At 45.9% G+C, this 24,284-nt stretch overlaps 1 protein-coding gene across 1 annotated transcript in view; it reads right to left on the bottom strand.

Moving 5' to 3' along the window:
* Positions 1–22,854, bottom strand: part of SSUH2 (ssu-2 homolog (C. elegans)) — a 30,209-nt gene extending 7,355 nt beyond the window's left edge. The window contains exons 1-10 of the mRNA XM_006876596.1: positions 22,827–22,854; positions 11,821–11,919; positions 10,901–10,982; positions 8,959–9,088; positions 6,891–6,951; positions 5,190–5,314; positions 3,867–3,929; positions 2,083–2,168; positions 1,658–1,750; positions 1,124–1,229 (exon numbers count right to left, since the gene is read on the bottom strand). Of these exons, the coding sequence (XP_006876658.1) occupies positions 1,124–1,229; positions 1,658–1,750; positions 2,083–2,168; positions 3,867–3,929; positions 5,190–5,314; positions 6,891–6,951; positions 8,959–9,088; positions 10,901–10,982; positions 11,821–11,919; positions 22,827–22,854 (873 nt within the window). The remainder of the gene's footprint in view (positions 1–1,123; positions 1,230–1,657; positions 1,751–2,082; positions 2,169–3,866; positions 3,930–5,189; positions 5,315–6,890; positions 6,952–8,958; positions 9,089–10,900; positions 10,983–11,820; positions 11,920–22,826) is intronic.
* Positions 22,855–24,284: the final 1,430 nt, after the last annotated feature.

Genomic DNA, 24,284 nt, shown 5'->3' with positions numbered 1-24,284 from the left:
GCAAACTACGACTTCCCTGCAGAGCAGTTTTACTTAATTTCACGTTTCCTGTGTGTTGTGTGGGCACAATTTTTGCAAAAACTACAGTAAATATTTTAGGTGTGTGGGCCATACGGTTCCTATTACAACTACTCAACTCTGCTTGAAATATACAAACAGCCATGTTGGTAAACAAATGAGTGTGTCTGTTTCCTAAGAAAACTTTATTCCCAATAGAAGGTAGTAGATTGGAGTTTGTTGGCCTTGACCAATAAAAGGAGCTCCTGGGGGGTGCAACTGGTCTTAAAAAGTTGGAGGTTCGAGTTCACTGCAAGGTGCCTTGGAAAAAAGACCTGGCAATCTACCTTCCGCAAATCACTCAATGAAAGCCCTATGGAGCACAGTTCTGCTTTGACACAAAGGGGTGCCATGAGTTGAGGGTAACTGGTGGCCTATAGGATCCTACCTAACCTGGGCCTCTCATGTCTCAACTCATTGCTCTACACTGCCCCCTGCTGTTCCTCAGCACCATCTACCACCTCAAAGCCTTCAGCTGGGATGCCCTCATTCCTACACACCCATATAGTTTAGGGCCCCTGCCCCCCTATACACACACACACACACACACATACACACACTGTGTTCAAGTCTCGACCCAGCACCCTGAGCACAGCAGAAACAACACCCTGATCCCTTCCTTCCCTCATCCCTTGCTGCAGTATTCATACCACCATCTGACATGGCAGTAAAACATTTACACTCTTCCTCCCCATCTCACCAGAGTATAAGTTCTATGAGGGCACCATGTTGTATGTTCTGTGGAAGCTCCGCTGCCTAGAACAGTGCCTGGCACATAGAAGGGTCTCAGTATTTGTAGAATGAGAAGAAGGAAGGAAGGAAGGGAGGGAAGGAAGGAAGGAGGGAGGGGGGAAAGTGGGGCAAGAGGACAAGAGCAAGGGAGGGAGGGCGAGGAAGGAGGAAGAGAGGCAGAGAGAGTGGGGAGGGCTGAGCAGTCATGTGAAACTCCAGAGTGAACACTGACCAGCCACCAGTGAATCCCAGCAGCCTCCCTCCTACATTCCTACATTCCTCATTCCAGCCACTCAGAATTCCAGAAGACCTAGCCCCACCCCGGCTTCCTCACCATTGTGTTTTCATCCTTGAAGAGGTTTTCTCCTTTGGCCTTAGCAAGCAGTTCCCCAGGACAGTTCAGCTGATGCTCAGACACAAACTCAAACAGGCTATTCTTCCTGGAAGCAGAGGGGAGGGTTTGGTATCCAGCAGGCCTGACCTTATTGGCAAGATCTAGGGGGCATTTCCTTAGCCTCCCTGAGCCTCAGCATTCACATCTGTAAAATAGGGAGCTCTGGTAGAGGTTCCTAACAGCTCAGTGCTATTACCTCATTTCATCCCCAACGTGCCTGGCACGTGGGAATCGTGATTGACCTAGGAATCTGGGAGAATGAGTGACCCCATTCCCAGGTGGGAAGGCTCTGTTGTTGAATGGCTGCATCCCAATACCCAAGTGACCTCTTCCTTGGGGGTACAGCCCATACCAAGGGGTTCTGTCCTCTCTAAGTCTCTGTGAACCCCTGTCTCCCAGCAGGTCCCAGCATTGCCCCAAACCAAGGGGAGTTTCTCTCAAAGCCCAGTCCTGCCGCATGCACAGCCCACGTACCACATGATGACGAGCTGGATGAAGTGCACTAGCTTCTTCTCCCCTTTGCAGGTGGCACAGGTCTTATTCCCCCTGCCAGAGCACGTGCTACACCTGAGAGCCACAGACTGTCAGTGCAGCTCAGATACAAGGCACAGGGTCCTCGGGGTTCCCAGCTTCCCCCAAATCCTGCCCCGTAGAGCTGGTCTCATCCGCTGTTGAGTTCTTTCAATTTCCTTTCTAGGGTCACCCTTTCCCCACACCTTCTACAGACTAGCCTGTGACCTTGGCCTGGATGGTCAGCTCATCCCGTTTCCATGGCCACATTGACTGAGGTGATGAGGGGCACCCCAGTGACCAAGGAGACAGATCGGGGTGGATGAATGAGAAAGGAAGCAGGTAAAAGGGATATGACTCCCCGTGAGTGCTGGGGATGCCTCTCATACCTCTTCCTGCCAGAGCCGGAACACACCTGGCACCTCCGTGGCTGCTTAGCTTTGCGCTTGGCTCCACTGCAGGATGAACACCTCATCTGCAGACACATCCAACACATCGGCCCTTTAGCCTCCAGGGAGGCAGGGAAACTGGTCCAAATCCTAGCCTAGTGCTCTTGGGCAAATCACTTCCTTCCCCTGGGAAGACTGGGCTCAGTGGTATCTTTGGACTCTTCCAGTTTAAGCTTTCAGACACCCCACACTCAAATATCTCTATTTCTCCCAAGACATCAGCTTCTCCAGCCTCCTGGCTGATCCCCACACCACCTGCAACCTGCCCCTGACCAAGCCGCCAAGTCGAGAGGAAGCTGGGACAGGAGCAGACTGACCAGGAGACTTGGGGCTAAACTGCTCCCAGATATGGTCCATTTTTTGTGTGCACCATGATTCCACAGCTGGTTCCTTCTGGATTCTGAAGCCATTGCAGGAAAATCCCAAGAGATGGGGAGGAGCAGAAAGAAGAGGCAGATCAGCAAGGGGTGAAGAAGAAACAGAAGAGACGACATGGAGGTCAATGGCAAGGTGAGGGCACATGAGGAGGACAGGATGGGAACACAGATGATACTTAAATGGGTGGTAGAGAACAGACAGGAAGGACATCAAAAAGGAGAGAATGGACCAGCAGATAGAAAGATGGAGGAAGACACAGCTCAAAAAGTGGGTAGTCTGTGTCCAGAGGATCAGACTGAAGCCGGGGAACTAAGAACACACTAGTTCAGTCTTACTCCTGGGGACATTCAAAGTCCAGAAAGTTTCTGAATAGAAGGCTCCTGAGGGGCCTATACTGTGTGTGCAGTGTCACCCCAAGAGTCACGTCCAAAAGAACCCTAGAACATGACCGTATTTGGAAATAAAGTCTTCACATTCATTCAGATACGATCATATTGGATCAGCGTAGGCCCTGAAACCAATGACTGATGTCTTTGTAAGAGACATGCAAAGGGCTGATTCTCATTGCTGCTGTCCTAAAGAGGAGCAGTTCACCCAGAGGCAGCTTGCAAGAAAGTCACTAAAAACCCTATGGAGCACAGTTCAACTCTGACACTCATGGGTCACCATGCATCAGAATTGACTTGATGGTGAGCTGCTCACTGGTAATGGAAAGATGTGAAGATGGAGTCAGAAAGATGAGTGCTACATCTGTGAGTCAAGGATCCTCCGTAGCCACCGGAATTTAGGAGGAGACAAGGGACACTTTCTCACTCAGTGTCTCCAGAACGAGCCAGCCTTGCAACCCTTTGAGTTCAGAGCTGAGAGTAAATAGATTTCTGTTTTAAGCCTCCTACTTTCTGGTCGTTTGTGTCCCCAACCCAAGGAAATAAACTCATGGCCCCTGTCCATTCTCTCTCTCACAGCCCTCCAAACTTGGACTTCTGGAAACTCATCTCCCTGCCTACAAGTGCCGGTCACTGATGAATCTCCCCCACCTCCAGGGGAGTCCTGGTGTGAAGGGGCCCAGGTCTTAGTCCTCTTACAGAGCCAAGTGGGTACTCACTGTACATTTGTAGAAAGATGAGAAAAGGAGACAAGAATTAAAATCATAAATCATCAAAGTGAAAAGTTCATTACAGAACACCCAATTCAACATTCCCATTTTATAGATGGGAAAAATGGAAGCCCAGAAAGGGAGAACGATTGCCTAAGGTCCTCCTGGTAATGAAGGAAGCTCAAAGTCCTATGTCTCTTCTTCCCCTCTGCAACACCTCTCACTCACCAACGACCCATGTATGACTCACCATGCCTGCCCCGTGGCAGCCGCTGCATTTGTATCGTCCACGCCCATGGCATTTGTGACATTCCTGAAATGAAAGTCTTCTTTGATGATGTTTCTTCAAGAACCAACAGTTCTGAACTTCACCATCACCCCTCATCCTCATGAGGTGCAGCGATTAAGATGGCACCGGGCAAGGAATGGGCACTCCCATTGGCTGGGATTTCAAAAGGTCTTGAATGCCAAGCTTAGGAGAAGAGATGTTCCCATTTCCTCCCAGCCCCAGTACAGTCTGCACAATGCTGAGAAGGGAAAATACATTCAAAACTCACGCTCTACAGTGTCATATCAGACTAAAATGCGAGGGATGCCTTCGTTTGCTCATTAGGGAACTGAAGAGGTCTTTCAGAATAGAAGCTGTCAAATTGGACAGCATTTTGTGAAAGGCCGGGAGCTAGTTACTCTCAAAGAATCACTGAATCAAAACTTTTCCACCCTCAAGAGTGGAAAAGAATAGTTTCTTGGCCTCTCAAAGCCCTTTTCAAATTATTACTTTATGAAAACTCAGAGTAAAATTACATTCTTGAATCAAGCTTTAAGGTGAAAACAAGGCAGATAATTAGATGAGAGAAAAATATCAAATATCAAAGTCATGCTTTTGTAATACACCAGGTTTCCCACATAATCAGTGTGATTATTTTTCTATAAAATTAGAGGGAAGTCAAATTCTGCTTTCCTACTGACTTCTGTGAAAAAAAAAAAAATCTCAAAAATGCTTCAACTTTGTTTCTTCAGCACATCAGCTGTTTACTGTCAAGCAAAAATAAAATAAAAATTAAAAAATGTCAGACACTCCACTGGGCCTAGAATATGAGTGCTTCCCATTTAAAGCTGGTGACAATTTTGTCAATGGAATAATCCTTATGCTATGTGACTACCCAATTCATTCCCTAATTTGCACGTTTTATAAGTCTACATTCCATGCTTTGAGTTTCTTTGAATTGGGCTCCCAGCCCAGTCCTCCCTCTCCATGCCATTCATGGAATGAACCACCTGCCTGGATTTAGATTTTCTTTAAAACAGGACCAAGTTTAATTGTGACAAAATCAGTGAAGAATTTGTAAGAGCAAAGAATAGAAAGAAATGCTAATTATAACATGTTACAGATGAAAGATCTATCTAAAAATAAGATAGTGCAATTTGTTATAATATTCACTTTCTGATCATTAAATCTTCTTTTATGACAAAAGACAAACCAGGAGAAAGTATGAGAAAACCTGAGGTACCCGGAACATGAGCTCAGTGAGAAGGGCAGTGTTCCGAATGGTCACTCAGACGGCTGGGTTACCTTCACCAATGAAGAGTGAGGAACTTGGAACTTCTTCGTGTCTTCCTGAAACATCGGAGGTACCTGTACCTTGATGTCCCAAAGCCTGGGAGATGCTCCTCTTTGTGGTCCATCTACTGAATGGTCTGATGCAGAAAGGGATCATGGTAAGAGCAGCAAAGGGCATTAGGGATAAGTGCAACAAATAGTATGGAGCCTTCACTTGATGGGCCAGACACTGGGCTAGATGCTGGGGCTCAGAGGATGGGAAACCAAAATTCTTCTTAGAGTCTGAGGGTAAGCACCCAAGCTTTGCAGTTAGACAGACCTGGGTTTGACTCCTGGCTTTTCCATTCCCTAGCTGTGTGACTCCAATCAAGTAACTTAACCTCTGAGTTTCTGTTCTTTCATCTCCAAAATGGAGATAATGGTTGTTGTTGTTAAGTGCCGTCAAGTTGATTCTGACACATAGCAACCCTGTATAGGGTTTCCAATGAACAGCTGGTGAACTTGAACCACCGACCTTGCAGTTCAAACGACTTTGAAGTTTGATGCATTAGCCCACAGCGCCACACCAGGACTCCCAGAGATAATGGTAGTACCTACCATATACAGTTGTCATTGTTTTTAAGTGCCTTAGAGTTATAGTTCCAACTCATACTGACCCTAAATAGGGTTTCTAAGGCTGTAAATCTTTGCGGGAGCAGAAAATCTCATCTTTCTCCATGGAGTGGTTGGCAGTCCAGTGCTTATCCTACAGAGCCACAGAGCTCCCACCATATAAAGTGGTAAACCCCAAAACCCAAAGCCAATTGCCTTCTAGGCAACCCCCACTCATGGTGGCCTTGGGTCTTGTAGACTAGAACTCTACTCCAAAGGGTTTGCCACCAGATTTTTCTTTCAAGGCAACTCTGGGTGGATTTGCACCATCGACCCTTCAGTTAAGAGTTGTGTGCATAATTGTTTGTTCCCCCAGGTGGTAATGAGATTAAATAGAACTATGGATTTTAAATCTTAGTCCAGGGGCTGGCACAAAGCAAGGGGTCCATTACTAAGCGTCATCCCCATTGTCGTTCTTCCTCTTTCTCATCCTTTCTTCTGACTGAGGAGACAGACACAATACCATGCAATAGATGGGGTACACATCATCAATAAGAGATACATAAAGGGCTCTGAAAGCCTGTAAGACTGATTCTTCTTAGGAAGGGGTGGCAAGAGATGCAGTCCTGGAAGCCTTCCTGGAAGAGGCGACACATAAGCTGAGTGTGGAAACATGACCCTGAGTGGTCCATTGAGGAAACAGGTATGGAAAAGGGCTTTCCAGATCTGAAACCTCTGCTGCTAACACCCCTCATGGGGTTCAGCTGAAGGTGGCATGGTACACTGAATGGGATCCCAGGGTCTATAGACTGAGGGGGCTGGGTGGCATGGGAGGCAGGCAGATGTAAAGCAAACATGCTGCCTTTGTCATGTGACCCCATGTGACAGCACCAGTCTGGTCAAAGGCAAATGCTGGACTTGTTCAAACCTTCTGCAAACCACCTCCTAGGCAGGAAGCATTTGCTAAGATCAGCCCATGCTCACATTTTACAGGGAATGGGGAAACTGAGGCTATGAGAAGAACATCTTATTCAAAGTAAGTGGCTGGGCCAAGCTCTTGCATTTTCCACCAGCCCCACCATATTTGCTCCCAATTAAACAGACTGCAGACAGTTCACTTACTAGTAAAGGGTGCAAATGTCCACTCACTTATCCTGGATTCGCTAAAGGTCTCCAGTCGATACTATAGAAGGAAAAACAACATGTTCACACTCATGCCCTTTATGAAGACAGAGTCAAGCACCAAGATGAAGTGTCCCACCTGCCAGGGCTCACACAGCTGGAAAGGTCACGCACACTGAACAATTGGGCAGCTTGGAGCAGGCTGTCAGCAGGATTCCTGTGTGAGCCGCTAGGGCCCTGGGCCCTTGGCAGCAGGAAACCTCCCCCTAGAGGCTCACAGCTGGAGTGATTCCAATTCCCCATTTCTTTATATGCAGAGTTTGCCCTTTGACAATGGTGGCCACTGGACTCCTTGGCTCCAAGTTCCCCAGTTTGGAGGGACTGTTCAACCTGCCATCGAGGTCTTTCTTATAGATCTTTATCCAGAGAATCACAGAAAGGGAAGGGGCCTGGAACAATCCTTGTATTGTGAATTAAATTGTTTCCCCCTAAATTATGCGGTCCTGTAGGATAAGCACTAGACTGCTAAGGTCAGCGATTCAAACTCACTAACTGTCCCTTGAAAACTCTATATAGGGTTGCTATGAGTATGAACTGACTTGACAGCACTTAACAACAACAACAACAACAGTATGTGTTAGAATTCTAATCTTTTTACCTGGAAATTTGATCCTATTGGGAAATCGTCATTTTTTTTTAATGTTAACTAGGTCATACCTGAATAAGGTGGATTCTACATTTAATCACTTCTGAGTTTAAAAAAGAACACATTATCCACAGAGGACACCTGTGAGGATCACCTATAAGCCAAGGAGCACAGGAACACCGGGGACTAACTACAAGGAAGGAATTGACAACGGCAAAGACTGGGCTTTGGACTTCAATCTCTAGAACTGAGAAAATAAATTTCTGTTCTTTAAAGTCACCCATTTGCATTACAACACAACTAGGCAACTAAGTCACTTTATTTCCTCATCTTACAGGTGAGGAAATTATGATTCAGAGAGGTCAACTGACTTACCCAAGGCCACACAGCACATGCCTGCTCCAACCACTACTCAAGAGGTGGGTCTGATTTCAGATGATGTGTTCTCATTGGAGGACAGATGTGTCATTGACCATAAGGGCTGCCCTTCTACCCTTCTGCTGGCAGAAGGTCATAGACGTGCTGGTTTTAGTCTGGGTGTCTGACAGACATAGAACTTCCCTGGGGGAAGGTGATAAAGAATATGTGAATGCTTGGTACAGGAGTGGTTAGGGGAGGAAGAGGGAACTGGGAAAGCAGAGAGTGGTTACTGGGGAGAGATAGTTCTCTCATAGCTGTGGCATGTGGCTTCATATTCTTGGACAAGTCACTTCTCCTCTCTAAACTTCTAATCTCTCCTCTAGAAACTGGTGACAGTAATACCGATGGTGGCTAAGTGATAGAAGCTTTGCCTTCCATCAGGGAGACCCAGGTTCAATTCCATCCAATACACCTCAGGTACCTTCACCACCCATCTGTGACTGGAGACTTCAGAGGAACTTCCAGACTAAGATGGATTAGGAAGGAAGGCCTGGTGATCCACTTCTGAAAACCAACCAGTTAAAAACCTGTGGCTCACAGCAGGTCAACCTGTAACTGATCATGGGCAGCATTTCACTCCATTGTTCTTGGGGTCTTGAAGAGTCTTGGGGGCTGTAGGATAAGCACTGGACAACTAACTGCCAGATCTGTGGTTCAAGCCCATCAGCCGCTCTTTGGAAACCTTATACAGGGTCACTATGAGTTGGAACTGACTCGATGGTCCTTAACAACAACAACAAATGTAACAAGCATGCTGTGCTGTTCAGTTCGCCTGAGCATCTCAATAGATGATCAATAATAAATAATATTTTGATTATTGCTCACAGCTAGAGACCAGAGCAGGAGCAGAAGGGACATCCATGTCAGCACCATTCACACACACTGGCTCCCACGACTCCTCTTTCCTGACGTCACACAAACCAGTTTCTTCTGTCCCAAAGCCAGAACCTCCCCAGGCCCTCTGCCCCTCTTGCAACCCCTAGGCCAGGCCCAGCCACTGACCCTGCAGACTGTCTGCTGCTTCAGCTCTTGGATGGTAAGGTCACCAACAGCTGTGCTACCATAGCAGCATTTGGAATCCACGAAGCTGAAGAGGGCTTCACGGGCCACCTCCTCTGTCACCATGGGGACCCTGTTGGAAAGCAGGGCATCTGGGTTGTGGGTTCATCCAGGCCAGTCCCTTCATCGTGCAGACAGGAAACTGAGGCCCAGAGAAAGAAAGAACCCTGACATTTGAGTTATGCCAGAGCAGGTTAGACACAGGGGCGCACACACACAGACAAAAGCAAACCCCAGTTGCTGTCAAGTCCATGCCAATGTGCAGTGACCCCATATACCCAGGGTAGGACTGTGCTCCAATGGGTTTTCCAATGGGTGATTTTGGGTAAATTGCTCATCAGGCCTTCTGAGGCACTTCTGGATGGATTCAAACATCCAACCTCTTTTGGTGAGTAACTGAGCTCCTAACTGTGGGTACCCCAGAGGTTCCATCTATGGTCCCCAGTGGTAGTAAAACACCCAGGAGTACAAGTGGAGCAGGGCATGTCCAGCAAAGGGAACAGTGTGAACAGAGTCATGTTATTTCAAGAGAATTATATAAAACCACTTTATCTGAAAGCTGGAGCTCCCGAGAAGGGCTGATAGACTCTCAGAACTCAAAAAGGGTAAAACTTAGAGATGAATTGGGCCATTTTGCTGATGAAGGAAACTGAGGTCCAGAGAGGATACCCCACAGGTATATGAAGGCTGAGGTAGGCTAGATGGGGGAAGTTGACCTCTGATGGCATGGTTGGAAAGACCATTGGTGTGAGACTTGAGCCCAACACCAGCTAGCAGCAGCCAGAGGCTCACCGTGAGCCTGTGTGGAAAGCGTGTGCCAGTGAGTGGAGGTGGCAAAAGGGCACTTTCTGTGCCTGCTCTGCACACCTTCCCCTCCTCCAGGAAAACTTCACTGGTGCCCAGCTTCCAAGGCGCCAACACCAACACTGAGAAGGAATCCCATACTCCTCCTTCTCCCCTGCAGCTTCAAAGATGACTCCGTGACCCAGCACTGAACTTCCAGTCCCTCTCCTGCGCCCTGTGTCTGCAGACCAGCCTGGTCCAGCACAGAGGTGCACTGCGTAGGCAGAGAACAAGCTATGGGCTGGACTGTTAGAAGATTCCAGGAAGATGCTGGGTTTGCGCTGGGTGTGGGAGGCAGCGGGAAGGAAAAGGGGGCATGGTGAATGCAGAGAGAGGAAGGAGCACGGGAGACTCCTCTAAGCAGGCCAAGGCCGCCCATCTGGGGCAGTGCCAGTAAAGGGGGCAATGCCATCTTCTTTCTGCACAAGGCTGGCTAGAAACCCCGGGCTCTGCTCCAAGTCCTCACACAGCAAGTAGGGTGTAGACCTCTCCAGGGATCTAAAGTAGCCACTGACAAGCTTTTTTCTATAAAGGGCCAGAGAGTAAATATTTTAGACTTTGTGGGCCACACAGACTTTGTTGAAACTCCTCAACTCTGAATTATTAGATCATAAAATATGAGGGGGCTTCAATAAGTTCATGGAAAGATGGAATTTGGAAATAATGGTACTTCTCCACAAACATTTTGAAGTCCTTTCATACGTAATCCAATGACTGTGCTGTGCTCTACAGAACTTTATTTGAAATAAATAATAGTAAGTGGTAGGCAGGATTTGACCCATGGACTGTAGTTTGGAACTCTGGCTCAGGATCATGGTTTTCAACTCTGACTTGGTTTCCAAGACCTGAAGAGCTTAGTAAAATGCAGATTGCCAGGCTCCAGAGATCCTGATCCAGGAGATCTGGGATGCAGACGATACCCCAAGGGATATTGGTACACTATCAGCGTTGAGAGCCCCTGACAGGTCCCCACGGTCACTGCTAGGGAGCAATGTTGATGTGTAGAAAATGCAGGGGCATTGGAGCAAACTTTGCAACTCACCCATGTTCCAGGACTGAGGACCAGGGTCTTTGTTCCTGGGATCTCCCTGGGGCCTCCAAAGGTGGGAAAAATATCTGCTGTCCTGGAAAACAGGAGAGAAGTCAGGGCCACCACAGCCCTGAAAGATGCTGGTCGTCTTCAATGAACTTGGTCATGGACTGGGCATAGTTTCAAGACGTGTGTCCCATCCCCTTTACTCCCTGTTTGTGTGTCGTCCAAAAAGATGTTAAAGCCATGCACTGGTGAATGTTTGAGATCATGGTCGATGAAAACATTATTGTTTAAGCGAACAGGAGGTCATAGTAGCATTCACTGTGTTGCCATCTCATCGATTCCAACTGCTGGTAACCCCATGTGTGCAGCGTAGTATAAACCACAGGTTTCCATGGCTGTGACCTGTCCAAAGTAAATTAACAGGCCTTTCTTTCATAGTACCTCTGGGTGGTTTTGAATCATCAACCTTTAGGTTAGCAGTTGAGCTCTTAACTGTATGCAAGCAGAGCAGTCCTGATCCAATGTGAGAAGTGTCCTGATTGGATCAGGACAAAGAAAGAGGGAAGACAGCCATGTGACAAAAGTATTAGAGTGCTTCATCTAAAGAATCACCAGCCATCCCCCAAACCAGTAAGAGATGCGTAAGACAGACTTTCTCAGAGCCTCTAGAAGCAATCAACTTTGCCTGCATCTTGATTTCAGGAATGTGAAACAGCTACTCAGTCTGCGGTACTTGGTCAAGGTAGTCCTAGGAAACAAATACACCACCCAACCAAGACAAGGACAGCCTAAAGCCACAAGGGTCTTCCTAGGGTGGCCTCCAAGGGAAAGGGGGTTATTCAAGCACCAGCCAGTTCCAGAGACCTCCCCACCAACCAACAGGAATCCAGAAAGAGACTGAAGGAAACAAGATCCTGAGGACTTACTTCCTCCTTGAAGAAGCCAATCATAGCTGGACAGTCCCTCCAGGAGCTCAGCAGGGGGCGCCAGAGGACTCTCAGCCTCGAAACTGAGGTCCACCACACCTGGGGAAAGATGAAGATTGGGCAGTCTTGTGCCTTCAGGGTGGGAGGAGAGGTGATGATGACAAGAGAAGGCAGGAAACCCAGTGTGGAGAGGATGAGAAAAAGCCTCCCCATACTCTGGTATCCTCGGCACACAGAGCAAATCTGTAGGAAGTGCAAAGGTAGCAGTAGTAGCTATAATAATAATGACAATGACAAAAATATTAACAATGTTGTTGTTGTTAAGTGCAATCGAGTTGGTACCTACCCATAGCAACCTTATGTACAGTAGAACGAAACACTACCCTGTCCTGGGCCAGCCTCACTACTGTTGCCATGCTTGAGTCCATCGATGCTGCCACTTGGCCAATCCATCTCGTTGGGGTCTTCCTCTTTTTCTCTGACCCTCCACCTTACCAAATATGATATCCTTCTCTAGTGACTGGTCCCTCTTGACAATATGTTCAAAGTATAAGAGACGAAGTTTGGCCATCTTGGCCTCCAAGGAGCACTCTGGCTGCACTTCTTCCAAAGTGGATCTGTTGGTTCTTTTGGCAGCCCTTGGCCCTTTCAATATTCTCCTCCAACATCATAATAACAATGGTAGCTTCTATTTATCCACCATCACAAGAGAAGTTTTCTAAGCATTATAGCATTCCACAACTCTAGGAGCTAGACACTCTGGTGTATTAAAGATAGCCACACATTCTTTGATACTCTTCCCACTAAGAAATGGCTCTATGTCCCCTCCCCTTAAATCTGAGTAGACTTGTGACTGTTTCACTGGCAGCATCTGCTTATTGGAGTACTCACTCCTGATCTCTGATCCATCATCTAAGAAGTCAGACTATCCTACTGGAAAGACCACACAGAGAGGTCCTAAGATGACCTACAAGGCGCTCTGGTAGCATAGTGGTTACGACTCGGGCTGCTAACCTCAAGGTCAGCAGTATGAAACTATTAGCCGTTCCAAGGAAGAAAGATGAGACTTTCTGCTCCTGTAAAGATTTACAGCCTCGGAAACCCTGTACAGGGTCGCTATGAGTTGGAACCGACTCCACGGTACTTAACAACAACAACAACAAGATGAACTACAGAAGGGAGCAGTTGAGCCAAGCCTTCCAGTCTCCCCCACTAAGGCACCCCAATATAAGCAAAGCCATTTTGGTTGTTCTAGATCAGACCAACCACCTGCTGAATACCACTGGGTGACATTAATCGACACCACATGGAGAAGATGACTCATCTAGCTAAGCCCTGCCCCACAAAACCATGTTGCTGTTAAGTGCCTCTGAGATGGTTCCAATTCAGAGTGACCCTGTATAGGGATTCTGAGGAGCGACTGGTGAATTCGAACTACAGACCTTGCAGGTCACACAGACCTTGAAACTGAGTGCTTATCGTATAATGCCATACCTGGACCATGAGATAGAATAAAATCGTTGTTTGAAGCCACTGGGATGTGGAGTAGTTTCTTATGCAACTTGCTCTAAAGGGCAAACTTTCCCAGGGCTACCCCACAGTCTGATGAAGCCCTCTCTCGTTTCTTGGGTGTCAGACCTGCACTGCCCCCTGATGACTTCCCTGCCTGCTCCAGTTCCCTCACCTCATCTCCCTTCTTAGGTCTCCCTTCCAAGGACTCTCTGCCATGTCTAATGCCATATTGGTGTCTGCTTCTAAGAGGACCCAAACTGACACACTTCTACCACTTCCAATGTCCCAGTGAGGAAACTGGCTCAGAAAGGTTGTGCAGCTCATGAGTGGGGGAGCTGAATCCAAACTCAGGTCTGAGTGAAGACTCCAAACCTCATGTTCTTTCCATTACTGGTCATGAGGCAAACCCCATGGAAAAATCTCTCTTGGACCTGCCAGGCTGTGATCTACAGTCCTGAGTCTCCAAGCAGGAAAGTACACTCAGAGTGGGTTCCTCAGAAGTACTTGTCAGCTCACAAAGCATTTTTCACACCCATGGCCTAATTGACCACACCACAGACCCTACAGGTATGGAAGGCGGGATTTGGAGCCCACTTTCCGTGAGAAGTCAAGACTGAGAGAGATTACTCCGATATCCCTAGGTTGCACAGCCTACAGGATTAGAAGCATGAAAAAGGCTCCTTAGTCCATTCTAACCCACCGGACCATCCCTCAAACCCGCTTCCAAATGCTTCAGACTTGGGAACAGACCCCTCAGCTCTGTCTTTCTAAGATGTTAACTGTAAAGAGAAGACTATTTCGTGGTCAATGAACGGCAATTCTTACTGTGTTCAGACATTCTACAGTTCTTCATCTCCTGTTGCTGTTATGTTTAGTGCTGTCAAGTTGGTTCTGACCCATAGCGACTCTGTATAGGTTTTCCAAGGAGAGGCTGGTGTGCTTGAACTGCTGACCTTGCAGTTCAAACCGACTTTGCAGTCCAGTGCATTAACCCACAATGCCACACCAGGCCCCCCTTCATCTCCTGGACCCTACTTTTCTCAGAAGAATAAGTAGATCTAGATAGATCTATATTGATCTAGATGGATCTAGAACTGGGAGATGTCAGGGTGAGGAAGACTGAATCCCTGAAATGTGATGAGAGGAAATACAGGAGTCAGGGGATGGTGTCGTTAAGATATATGCTCAATCCTTTGCAGCCCATACTCTCCCCAAAATCAGAAATACACTTACTGTCTTATAAGGGTCCCTGTGGCGCAATGGGTTAAACACTGGACTATGAACCGTAAGGTTGGATGTTCAAACCTCCAGTCACTCCATGGAAGGTGAGGCTGCCTGCTCACCTAAGATTTAGTCTCAGAAACCCTGTGGAACCATTCCACTCCGACCTATAGAGTTGCTAGGAGCCAGAATCAGCTTGACAGTGGTGGATTATCCTCCTTCCAGTAAGAGATCTCTCTCTCTCCCCAACATTTTCCTCCTTGCAGGAAACCTGCAAAGGAAGCTGAAACACATAAAGGTTTCTGTGTGCAGAAAGCTCTTTGAAGCAGCAATAGCTCACCTTTTAAGCAGATGAGCCAACTGATGGTTCTGCTGAGAAACAAATGGTAGACAAGGGTCTGATCTAAAAGGACATCATTCCAGAGCTTCAAGCTAACGTCTGCTGAGCTCAATACGATCTCCAACATGACAATTAATAGGGAATTATTATTAGCACTTTGGGTCACAATATCATTTTGCTTCTCAAGAGTTTATTTGCTTTCTAAGTTAGATTATTCACCAGTGACTTAAGCCAAGGGTCAGTAGACATCTTCTGTAGAAAAGCCAGATAGTCAGCACTCAATTACTCAACTTGATTGTTTTGGCTTTGAAAACAACACAATACACGATACATAACTGAAAGAGTATGGCTTTGTATCAATAAAACTTTATTTGCAAAAATAGGCAGTGGGTCGGATTTGCATGCCCCCATGTAAGACCTAGACACTTAGCTGTGGGGACTGGCATGAGGGGAGACAAGAAGGTGGAAGATGGCATCTGAATCTGTCTGGGGTCAGTGCCCTTGCATTCCTTGCAGTTTCCACGCACCCAGTTATCAGAATAAAAGATGAAATCTAGTAATTAATTGTAACTTGGGTCCTGATGTGGCACTGTAGGATCAGCACTGGACTGCGAACTGGCTCAAACCCACCAGCTGCTCCTAGGAAACCCTACACAGGGTCACTATGAGTTGGAACTGACTCCACAGGACTTAACAACAAGAGTGACAGGATTCAGAGTTAAGAACAAGGCTCTGTCCTGCGGTAGCCTGAGCTTTGTTCTCTGCTTTGGTGTAATGCATAACACTGGGCCTTTCAGAACTGACCGGCTCCTGTATGAAGTGGAGCAGTTAATCTTCCTAACCTAGCCCCTGAAGGGCACAAACGGTTAAGCATTCAACTACAAGCCAAAAGGTTGGCGGTTTGAACCCACCCAAAGGCTCCTTCAAATACAAGACTAGAGAGCTACTTCCAAAAGGTCACAGTTTCAAAGTCCTAAGGAGCATTTCTACTTGGAAACATGGGGGGCTGCTACAAATCAGACTCAACTTGATGACAACCACCACCACCAACAACAAAGAGACCAGGAAGGGCAGTGGTGGTACAATCCTTGCCTCCCACGCAGGAGACCTAGGTTTGATTCGGGTCAAAGCACCTCATGGAGTCCTGGTGTGGCACCATAGGATAAGCACTCAACCTCAAGGCTGGGTTGAACTGCCAGATCGGTGGTTCAAACCCACTAGCCACTCCTTGGTAACCATGTACAGGGCCGAGATGAGTCAGAACCAACTCGAAGGCACTTAACAACAACAAAGTACCTCATGCACCACAACCGCCTGTCTGTCAGTGGCATTTCGTGTGTTGCTACGACACTGAACAGTTTTCAGCAGAACTCCCAGAGTAAGATGGACTAGGAATAAAAACCTGACAGGCTACTTCTATAAACCAATCAATGACAATCCTAAGGATCAAAATGGTCCATTCGGTTGTACATGGGGTTGCCATGAGTTGGGGGCCAACTCCACAGCAACAAGAAAATAAAGAGGCAAAGCATTAACAGCCCTTGGCCCATAGCTAGCATACAATAAGTGCTCAGACAATGCCTCGGGCCTTAAGGAGGGTGGGTCTTTCTCATTGTGTTGCTTTAAACCAGAGTCTCCCTTTATCAAGGGGCAAAGGTGAAAATGTCAAAAGAAAAAGAAAAGCTATCCCAGCTCCCTCTCCTGGGACAGGGTCCCCCACCCAGAAGTGTCCTAGACAAAAAGACAGAGCAATGGTATGTGGCTGCGGGGCCCTGATGGAAACCGAACAAAGTGGACAGGAAAAGGGGAAGAATGAGAGGTGGGAAACTCACTGCCCCATCCACCAGCCAGGAGCCAGCTTGACCTCTCGGGCATTCACAGCAAGTCAAAGCTAAATTAATCTCACCATTATGTTTTGTACAAAAATAAAACACTCAAGGCTGAGCTGGCAGAGGGTGCATCATTTCCTGGGCAGGTCTGAATGGGCACAACAGGAATGTGGACGTCACTGGACATTGTGTGAGGTCCAGTGTAGAGCACTCCGAGGGGACACTAGCCATATCTCTGTTTCCATGGTGTTGAGTCAAGTCTCAAGGCAGCTGTCCAAATGGGCCACACCACCCTAACACACACATGGCATCTTGTGGCTCATGAAGAGATGTTGCAGGCATGATCTCTTTTGGTTTCACAACAATAACCTCCGTGTCCATTTCAATACGAGAACAAAATGAGGCTCAGAGATGTGACTTTGGGCAGCTACTAGGAGAGAGAGAGAAAAAACTTAGAATTCAGGTCCTGCCTGGAAGTCCAGTGACCTTTCCACTTAGCTCAGGACCTCAGTACTCTAGAGAAATGGCGTGAAATGCTTGTTACAAATCTTTTCAAAAAGAGTCACCAAGGTAAAATTTCTGCTCTCCAGCCAAACACTATTTTCCTTTGTATAAAAAGGAACATCTTGTGGAGAAGCATCACTATGGATTACCGCTTTAAGTTTCTCTTTTATAAATGTCATTCCTTTTATTTCCAAAGATAAAAGAAATCTACATCCTTTGCTCTTGATTCCAGATTAATCATCTTAAAAGCAATGAAGTCATGTCATTTCTCTGTTCAAGTGGCTCACCACTGCAATCTCACTTTAGTTTTTAAGAGTTATTATTATTTTTATTTTTCTCTCTATCTTGTCTCCTTCAATAGGTATGAGAGCCTTTAGTGGACAGGGACCCTCTCTTGTGTATCCTAGCAAAGAATAAGCACATAGTTATTGTTGTTGTTGAATATCACTGAGTCAGTTCCAACTCATAGCAACCCTGTAGAGGGTTTCCAAGGAAAGGCTAGTGGGTATGAACCACTGAGCTTACAGTTAGCAGTCCAGTGACTGTCCTACAGTGCCATGAGCATACAATAGGTAAACATAAATGGTAGTTATATCAAACACCTAACTGGGTGGGCATACAGCAGTTGTGCATTATATAGTACAAGAAAAATTTGGGTGTTCAAGGTTTGAAGTACAGGCAAAAGTCATATTTTTCCAAGAACAAACAAACAAATAATTGGCTACATTGTCTTAAGGACTTCCCAGCAAGACCAGGAAACCTCACAGCATCACACTTTCACCTCAACCCTGCAGTGACTCACTACTACTCATGGCAAAATCCCAAAGTCCTGAACTTAGCAGATAAGGTTCCATATTACTTTGCTCAGGGGGAGAGAGAGAAAGGCTATTTGTTGCTCCTGTAATAGACAAAAAGCATAGGGTTATTATGAGTCAAAATAGACTCAGCAACAATGGGTTTGGTTGGTATACCCAAACACATTGCCATCAAGCTGATTTCAACTCATTACAGTCCTGTAAAGATTCACAGCCTTGGAAACCCTGTACAGGGTCACTAGGAGTTGGAACCGACTCCATGGCACACAGCCACCACCACCACCATAGGGTATCTGAGGCTGTACATCTTTATGGGAGCAGAACGGGAGGGGAAAACACTGGGGGAAAGAACAGAACAGATAAGAGGAAGGAGAGACAGACAAGAGAGCCTGTTGGGTCTGGGATTAAGAGGAAATTTGAAGAACTTTGGGGCTGGAGTCATTGAGAAGATGATCTGAGTAGTAAATGCTCACCATGTGAAAGAGAACTGAGGAAAGAAGACCTGGCAAATATTTTGCTTTCAGTTGGTGTTGTCAAGCAGCACAGCTAATACTGAAATTATTTTTCAACTATTTGCAATGTGGAACTTAGAGTTTTTAGAATGCATTACTGTGTCAAGACAGAGCCACATGTAGACTGTGCTTTCTGAGAAGCCCCTCTACCTCTCCAGTCTGTCTGTATTACCCTGACACAACACAGCTGCATTTCTTACAGCCCTTGTACTCCCCAGAGACCCCCCTCTGCCTCCAAAGACTGCTAGCTGTGGATCTCCTTCTGTGTACCCCTTTAGTAATATGTTCCACTGTCTATCATCACTTTAACCATAAAGTTTCATAAAATTTATGTGTAAAAGCTACTCTAGGGTCTGCCTCCATTACTAGATCTGAACATCTTGAAAGTTAGTGGATATTTTATTCATTCTTGCCCACCCTTTCCTGAGTCCTGGCCACAGAGCAAACCACCTAAACTGATTATGTAACTTGCACAGTGGAAGGATCACTAATTTTCTAGGCTTCTGGAGCACAGTTGCCAAAAAGAGCAAATAGGGCAACAGACAAAAGAGGGATCTGTAAGAGGGTTTCAAGGGAGTCCTGGAGATCCTTTCTAAACTGCAATCCCCAAACTAGTAGCTATCAAGTCCATGTCAACTGAGGGTGACCTCATGTGTTTCCGAATAGAACTGTTCTCCAGAGGACTCTCAATGACCGATTTTTCAAAAGTAGATCTCTAGGCCCATCTTTCCAGAACCTCTGTGTAGACCAGAACCATTAACATCTTAATCAGCAATTGAGTGCATCAATTGCTTGAACCACTCGGGTTTTAAGCTGTAATAGAATTTCATCAAAGCTTTTTCATTTCTCACATATTCCTCAAAGGAGATACTGTATTTCTTCTTTTGGTGTTCCCTGACCCACAACTGCCTTCCAGAAACATGAAAGCCATCAGAAAAATCTAGATGGGTCCATTGATGACAGGGCTAACCTGGCAAGGAAGACCTGCTAAGAGGTAAAGGAAGAACAAAGAGACCGCATGGACAGTTACCAGCAGTTGCTGGAGCACAGGCTCTCTAGCAAAGTTCTGGCATCATTTCCCACCAAGATACTATGATGGCTTCATATCCACTCTCAAATCTTCAACTCCAAACTCAGAGCTCTCTAATTAAGAAGACATTTGCAAGCAGAGCTGGTCTGGTTGCCAGGGAGAGTAGAGAGTCTTGTCTCCTCAGGTCCTATGTGGTGAGCATGGTGTGGCTTCAGAGCATAGGGTTCTCAGTAGCTCTCAACCCTGCTGCCCACCCCACTCCCCAGGGACAAATGTCCAACCACATAAGGAGAAAGAGCTGCCACATACGTCTGGCCATAGCATCTTTCTTCTGAAATGAGCTGAAGCTCTAATAACAGCCCTTCTAGAAGAAACCCTTATCCCACCATTTCTGGGAGGGGTTCAAGCTACAATAAAAGAATTGTATTCTTCGAGATATGGTGGGTTTTTTTCTCTTCCATTTGATACCAGGATATCACACTCTTGGAGTCCTAGTTTGGTGCTGTGGGTTAACGCGCTGGACTGCAAAGTCAGTTTGAACCACAAGGTCAAGCTCACCAGTTCAAATTCACCAGTTGCTCCTATGAAACCCTATATAGAGTCACTATGGGTCAAACCAACTCGATGGCACTTAACAACATCAACATCATACTCAAAAAGAAAAGTGAGTGGGACTGCTGAAGAAATAAGATCTGCTTCAAGCAGTGAAGAGAAGACTTTGAAGGGCTCTTACTTGAGTGGAGAGCAGACTCGTTCTGAACACCTTATAGGTCAACTCAATGCCAGGAAGAGCTCCGATAGTCCTGTTGTGAGGTGCTGAAGCCAGTGGGGAGAGATGCTGCCCAGTGTTGGTACCTAAAGACCTACAAGGTTCCTTCCACACAGGTGCCATCTCCCAGAATGCTCCTCTCCATTCCCATTGGGTCCCAAAGTGTACCACTGGAGCACATTTTCTCTGTCAGTGGTAGGTTTACTTTGTCTGAGGTTGCCCATACTATGTTCCCCAACACTGACGGGTGAGCTCAGCAGATAAAGTGGGCAGTTATCTCTCACCTAAGAAGGCATCTGAAACCTGGAGACAAACTTACCAGGGTTCAGATTTCATCAACTTCATTTCTTAAAACTTGTATAGACAATCCTATAACTTTCAGTTGTTCCCAAGTGCTGACTTGAGATCCAATTGTATTCTAAATGAGTACTTAGGGTGACTGAATGAGTGTTTTATAATTCTAAGAGGTTGAAGTTTTCACCATGTCCTCACCTTGGTCATCTACAGGCATTATACCCAAACAGAAACATCACAGGGAACCATATTGTCCATTGTTGTTATTGTAAGGTTGTCGAGTTAGTTCCAACCCATAGTGGCCCTGTATAGGGTTTCCAAGTGTTTCAGTGGAGTGGCTGGTGAGCTTGAACTGCCCACTTTGCAGTTCAAACTGACTTTGCAGTCCAGTGCATTAGCCCAGAGTAATACACCAGGACTCCATATTTTCCATTATTTTAAAGCTCTGAGATCAAACGTAATCATGTTCTAGTGTCAGCACTTACCCCACATTTACTCTGGGCTGGGTGATGTGTTAGGCATGTTGTTTCTAACCAGTACTTAACCAAGTCTGCAAAATGACACTATACCTATTTTTAATAGGGGAAATAAAGTCCAGAGAAGTTAAATGACTTGAATAGGGATATCTAGCAATTAGGAGACAGACCTTGGACTTGAACCCTGATCTGACCTGATCCATTACAACTAAGAGATTTGAACTATAAATGGAAACACTAATAATGAACAATGTTTCTAAGAAAAAGGTGGCATTAAAATTTTATAGAAGCTTATTAGAACAAAGCAGAGTGTGGTCACTCCATAAGCTAAGCACTAGACTGCAAACAAACCACAAGGTCCATGGTTCGAGACTACCAGCCGCTCTGGTGGAGAAAGGTGAGGCTTTCTGCTCCCACGAAGGTTTAAAGCTTTGAAAACGCTATACAGGATCACTAGGAATCAGAACTCACTCAACAGCACTTAACAAAAACAAATCAGAAAAAAATGATGGAACACAATTTCTGATACAGCAAAGATCAAATACGTGCTAAAATATCTCTAAACAAACTCCCATTTCAATATGAAAAGAAATTCCAACAAAATGTAAATTCAACTCTCTCTGAGGAGGAAAACCCTCCATGCGAAGTGGCACTAACAATGGGTACAAACATGGCAGCAAATGTGAGGACGGCACAGGACCGGTAGGTAGTGTTACATTCTTTGCACAGAGGGGTGCTATGAGTCAGAACTGACTTGACAGCATCTAACAACAACAACAAGATAACTATTAGGTTCATTTTATATTCTACTTCAGTTTCAAAACTTAAATCTTGAAGATATCAAAATTCAAGACCATAAAGAGTATTGGTTCCCAAGGAACTTCAACGTCCACAAATCCAGTGTCAGTGAAAATGTTTTAGTGTCTTGGGTCTCTCTGTAGACCTCTTTCCCTCCATGGTCTTCAAAATGAAGACCCCCTGGCCCAATCTTCTTTTATAGATAGGGAAGTTGAGGCTCAAGAGGCTAAGTGACTTTCCAAAGAGAAAATCACAGAATAGCCAGGATTTGAACTCTGGCCTCCCAATGCCCAGTCTGATTCTTTTTCCATCCCACCGTATTACCCATTTCATATCCAGAATCAAAATATCCCTTCTTTTGACACAGCATATTTCTTCTGAAAATACCATTTCCTTCTTCATGTTTTTAAATAGTTCTTAGATTCCATTGTATTTCTGTCTTAGCAATGATAGTATGGGGTCACCCGGGCTATGTTTCATGAGCATTATTGAAAAGCCAGGCTCTTAGCTAGAGGAAGATCATGATGAAAGACATTTCACATCTCTTTTAAATTAACCCATCTAAGAGCTGGTCCCAACTCTTAATGAGAATCCTGAAATTCACACATATATTTCAGCTTGTGGATGGGGGTGAGGTAGGGCACTGTCATCTAGAGTAAGAAAGGTAAAAAGAATCTAAGACAATATGGTGCATTGTTACACTGGCTATCTTATATTGTCCAGAAACATATAATAGAAGCTTAGACTGCAGACTGCAAATTTGCTTTGCACTGGAAAGATCAGAAGGAAGGGGATACTCACCCCAATGCAAAATCAGAATCTAAGACAGTCTGAGGAGCAGAGGGAAGTTTCTCTGTGCAATCTTAACCTCCCTCCCTCCCCATCCATCTCCACACTTATACTTACTGGCATCTTCACTCAGGTCCCTGTCCATGGTCCAGCTGTACAGCCAAAGAGACGTTTGCCTTTCAAGTTGGCTCAGGCCACTCTGGCTCTCAGAGACCACCTAAAGCTCCTCCCAGAATAAGGATCCATTGTTTCAACATTTGAATACAGCAGAGGAAAACATTCTGGAGAAGCAAGTGTCAATTTCACTGGCTGCTCCGGACCCAGTCATCTAGGGTCTCAGCTCTTAACTCACAAGTGTCTGCTCCTCATCACACTCTTGCCAGGTGGTTCTAGTTACGTGTGGTCTCACTACAACCCTATGAGCTGGGCACTATGATCATGCTGGGATGCAACCCTCGTCTATCTGAGTCTCAAATCTCAGTCCCTGGCCACTGTGCTCCACCACCCACCTCTAGGAGGCAGACCTGTATGACATGCTGCAGAAGGGTACTTATACTGGGTGATACTTTTGAAGTCTTATGCCTCAAACTTCTCAGCTCATAGGGGAGGTAATGAGAAGTTGTTGTGAGCTGTGGCCAAGTCAGTTCCAAGTCATGGTGATCCCATGTGTACAAAGAAGCACTGGGCTCCAAAAGGTTTCTAAGGAATTCCTTTAGGAATCAAATGGCCAGGCCTAACTTCCGAGGTTTCTCTGGGTGGGACAGAACTGCCAACATTTCAGTTAGTAGTCAAGCACTTAAACACTTGCACCACACAGTGACTCTCCAAAGTCATATCTCTTTATAAGCAGACAGTTCCCGGTGTGGGCTAAGGGGTCATTGCTCTCACCATGCCAGCCAGACTCCCTGGTCAAATATCTGTGGATTTTAAAAACTGGTGTCTGAAGTCTTTTGCATCAGGGTCAATACTTCTTCAGTCCTAATTCTTGGAAGCTCAGCCTTCTCCTCTGGATGAGACTAAATGATGACTATCTGACTCACCTGGTGGAGGAAGCAGAAAGCTTGTGAGCTGATCTCTGTGGCCTCAATGGTCCTTCCTCCTCTACCCCCACTACCACACAAGTACCAGTATCAAAAGCCGTAGCAAGTATTTGACAAACACTTCTTAAATAGCCATGCAACTAAATCCTCTCCAGTAGATTTTTATAGTTGGTAGAAACACTGAATTTCTTACACCCAAGGGCTATGTAAGTTTCATTAGTGTACCTATATGAGGGAACAAAAAGGTCCTGAAGAATGAACAGTCTTCTTATCCTTTTATACATTAAGGAATGGTGTTAAGCCCTTGTTGCCCCCATGATAACAGAAATGCCATAGATATGTGTACCTGTGTGTGTGTGTATTTTACACCAAACACAATATGTGTGTATGTGTGTGTGTATATTTGAACCTAAACATGATAGATGGAGGCGTCCTGGTGTGGTGCTGTAGGATAAGCACTGGACTGTAAACCACAAGGATGGCAGTTCAAATCCACCAGACACTCCTTGGAAACCCTATACACGGTGGTTATGAA

This window comes from Chrysochloris asiatica, unplaced genomic scaffold, assembly GCF_000296735.1.
Source record: "Chrysochloris asiatica unplaced genomic scaffold, ChrAsi1.0 scaffold00393, whole genome shotgun sequence".
In the NCBI taxonomy this organism is placed as follows: domain Eukaryota; kingdom Metazoa; phylum Chordata; class Mammalia; order Afrosoricida; family Chrysochloridae; genus Chrysochloris; species Chrysochloris asiatica.
The sequence above is the reverse complement of the archived record's forward strand: the minus strand, read 5'-3'. Positions and strand labels throughout refer to the sequence as shown.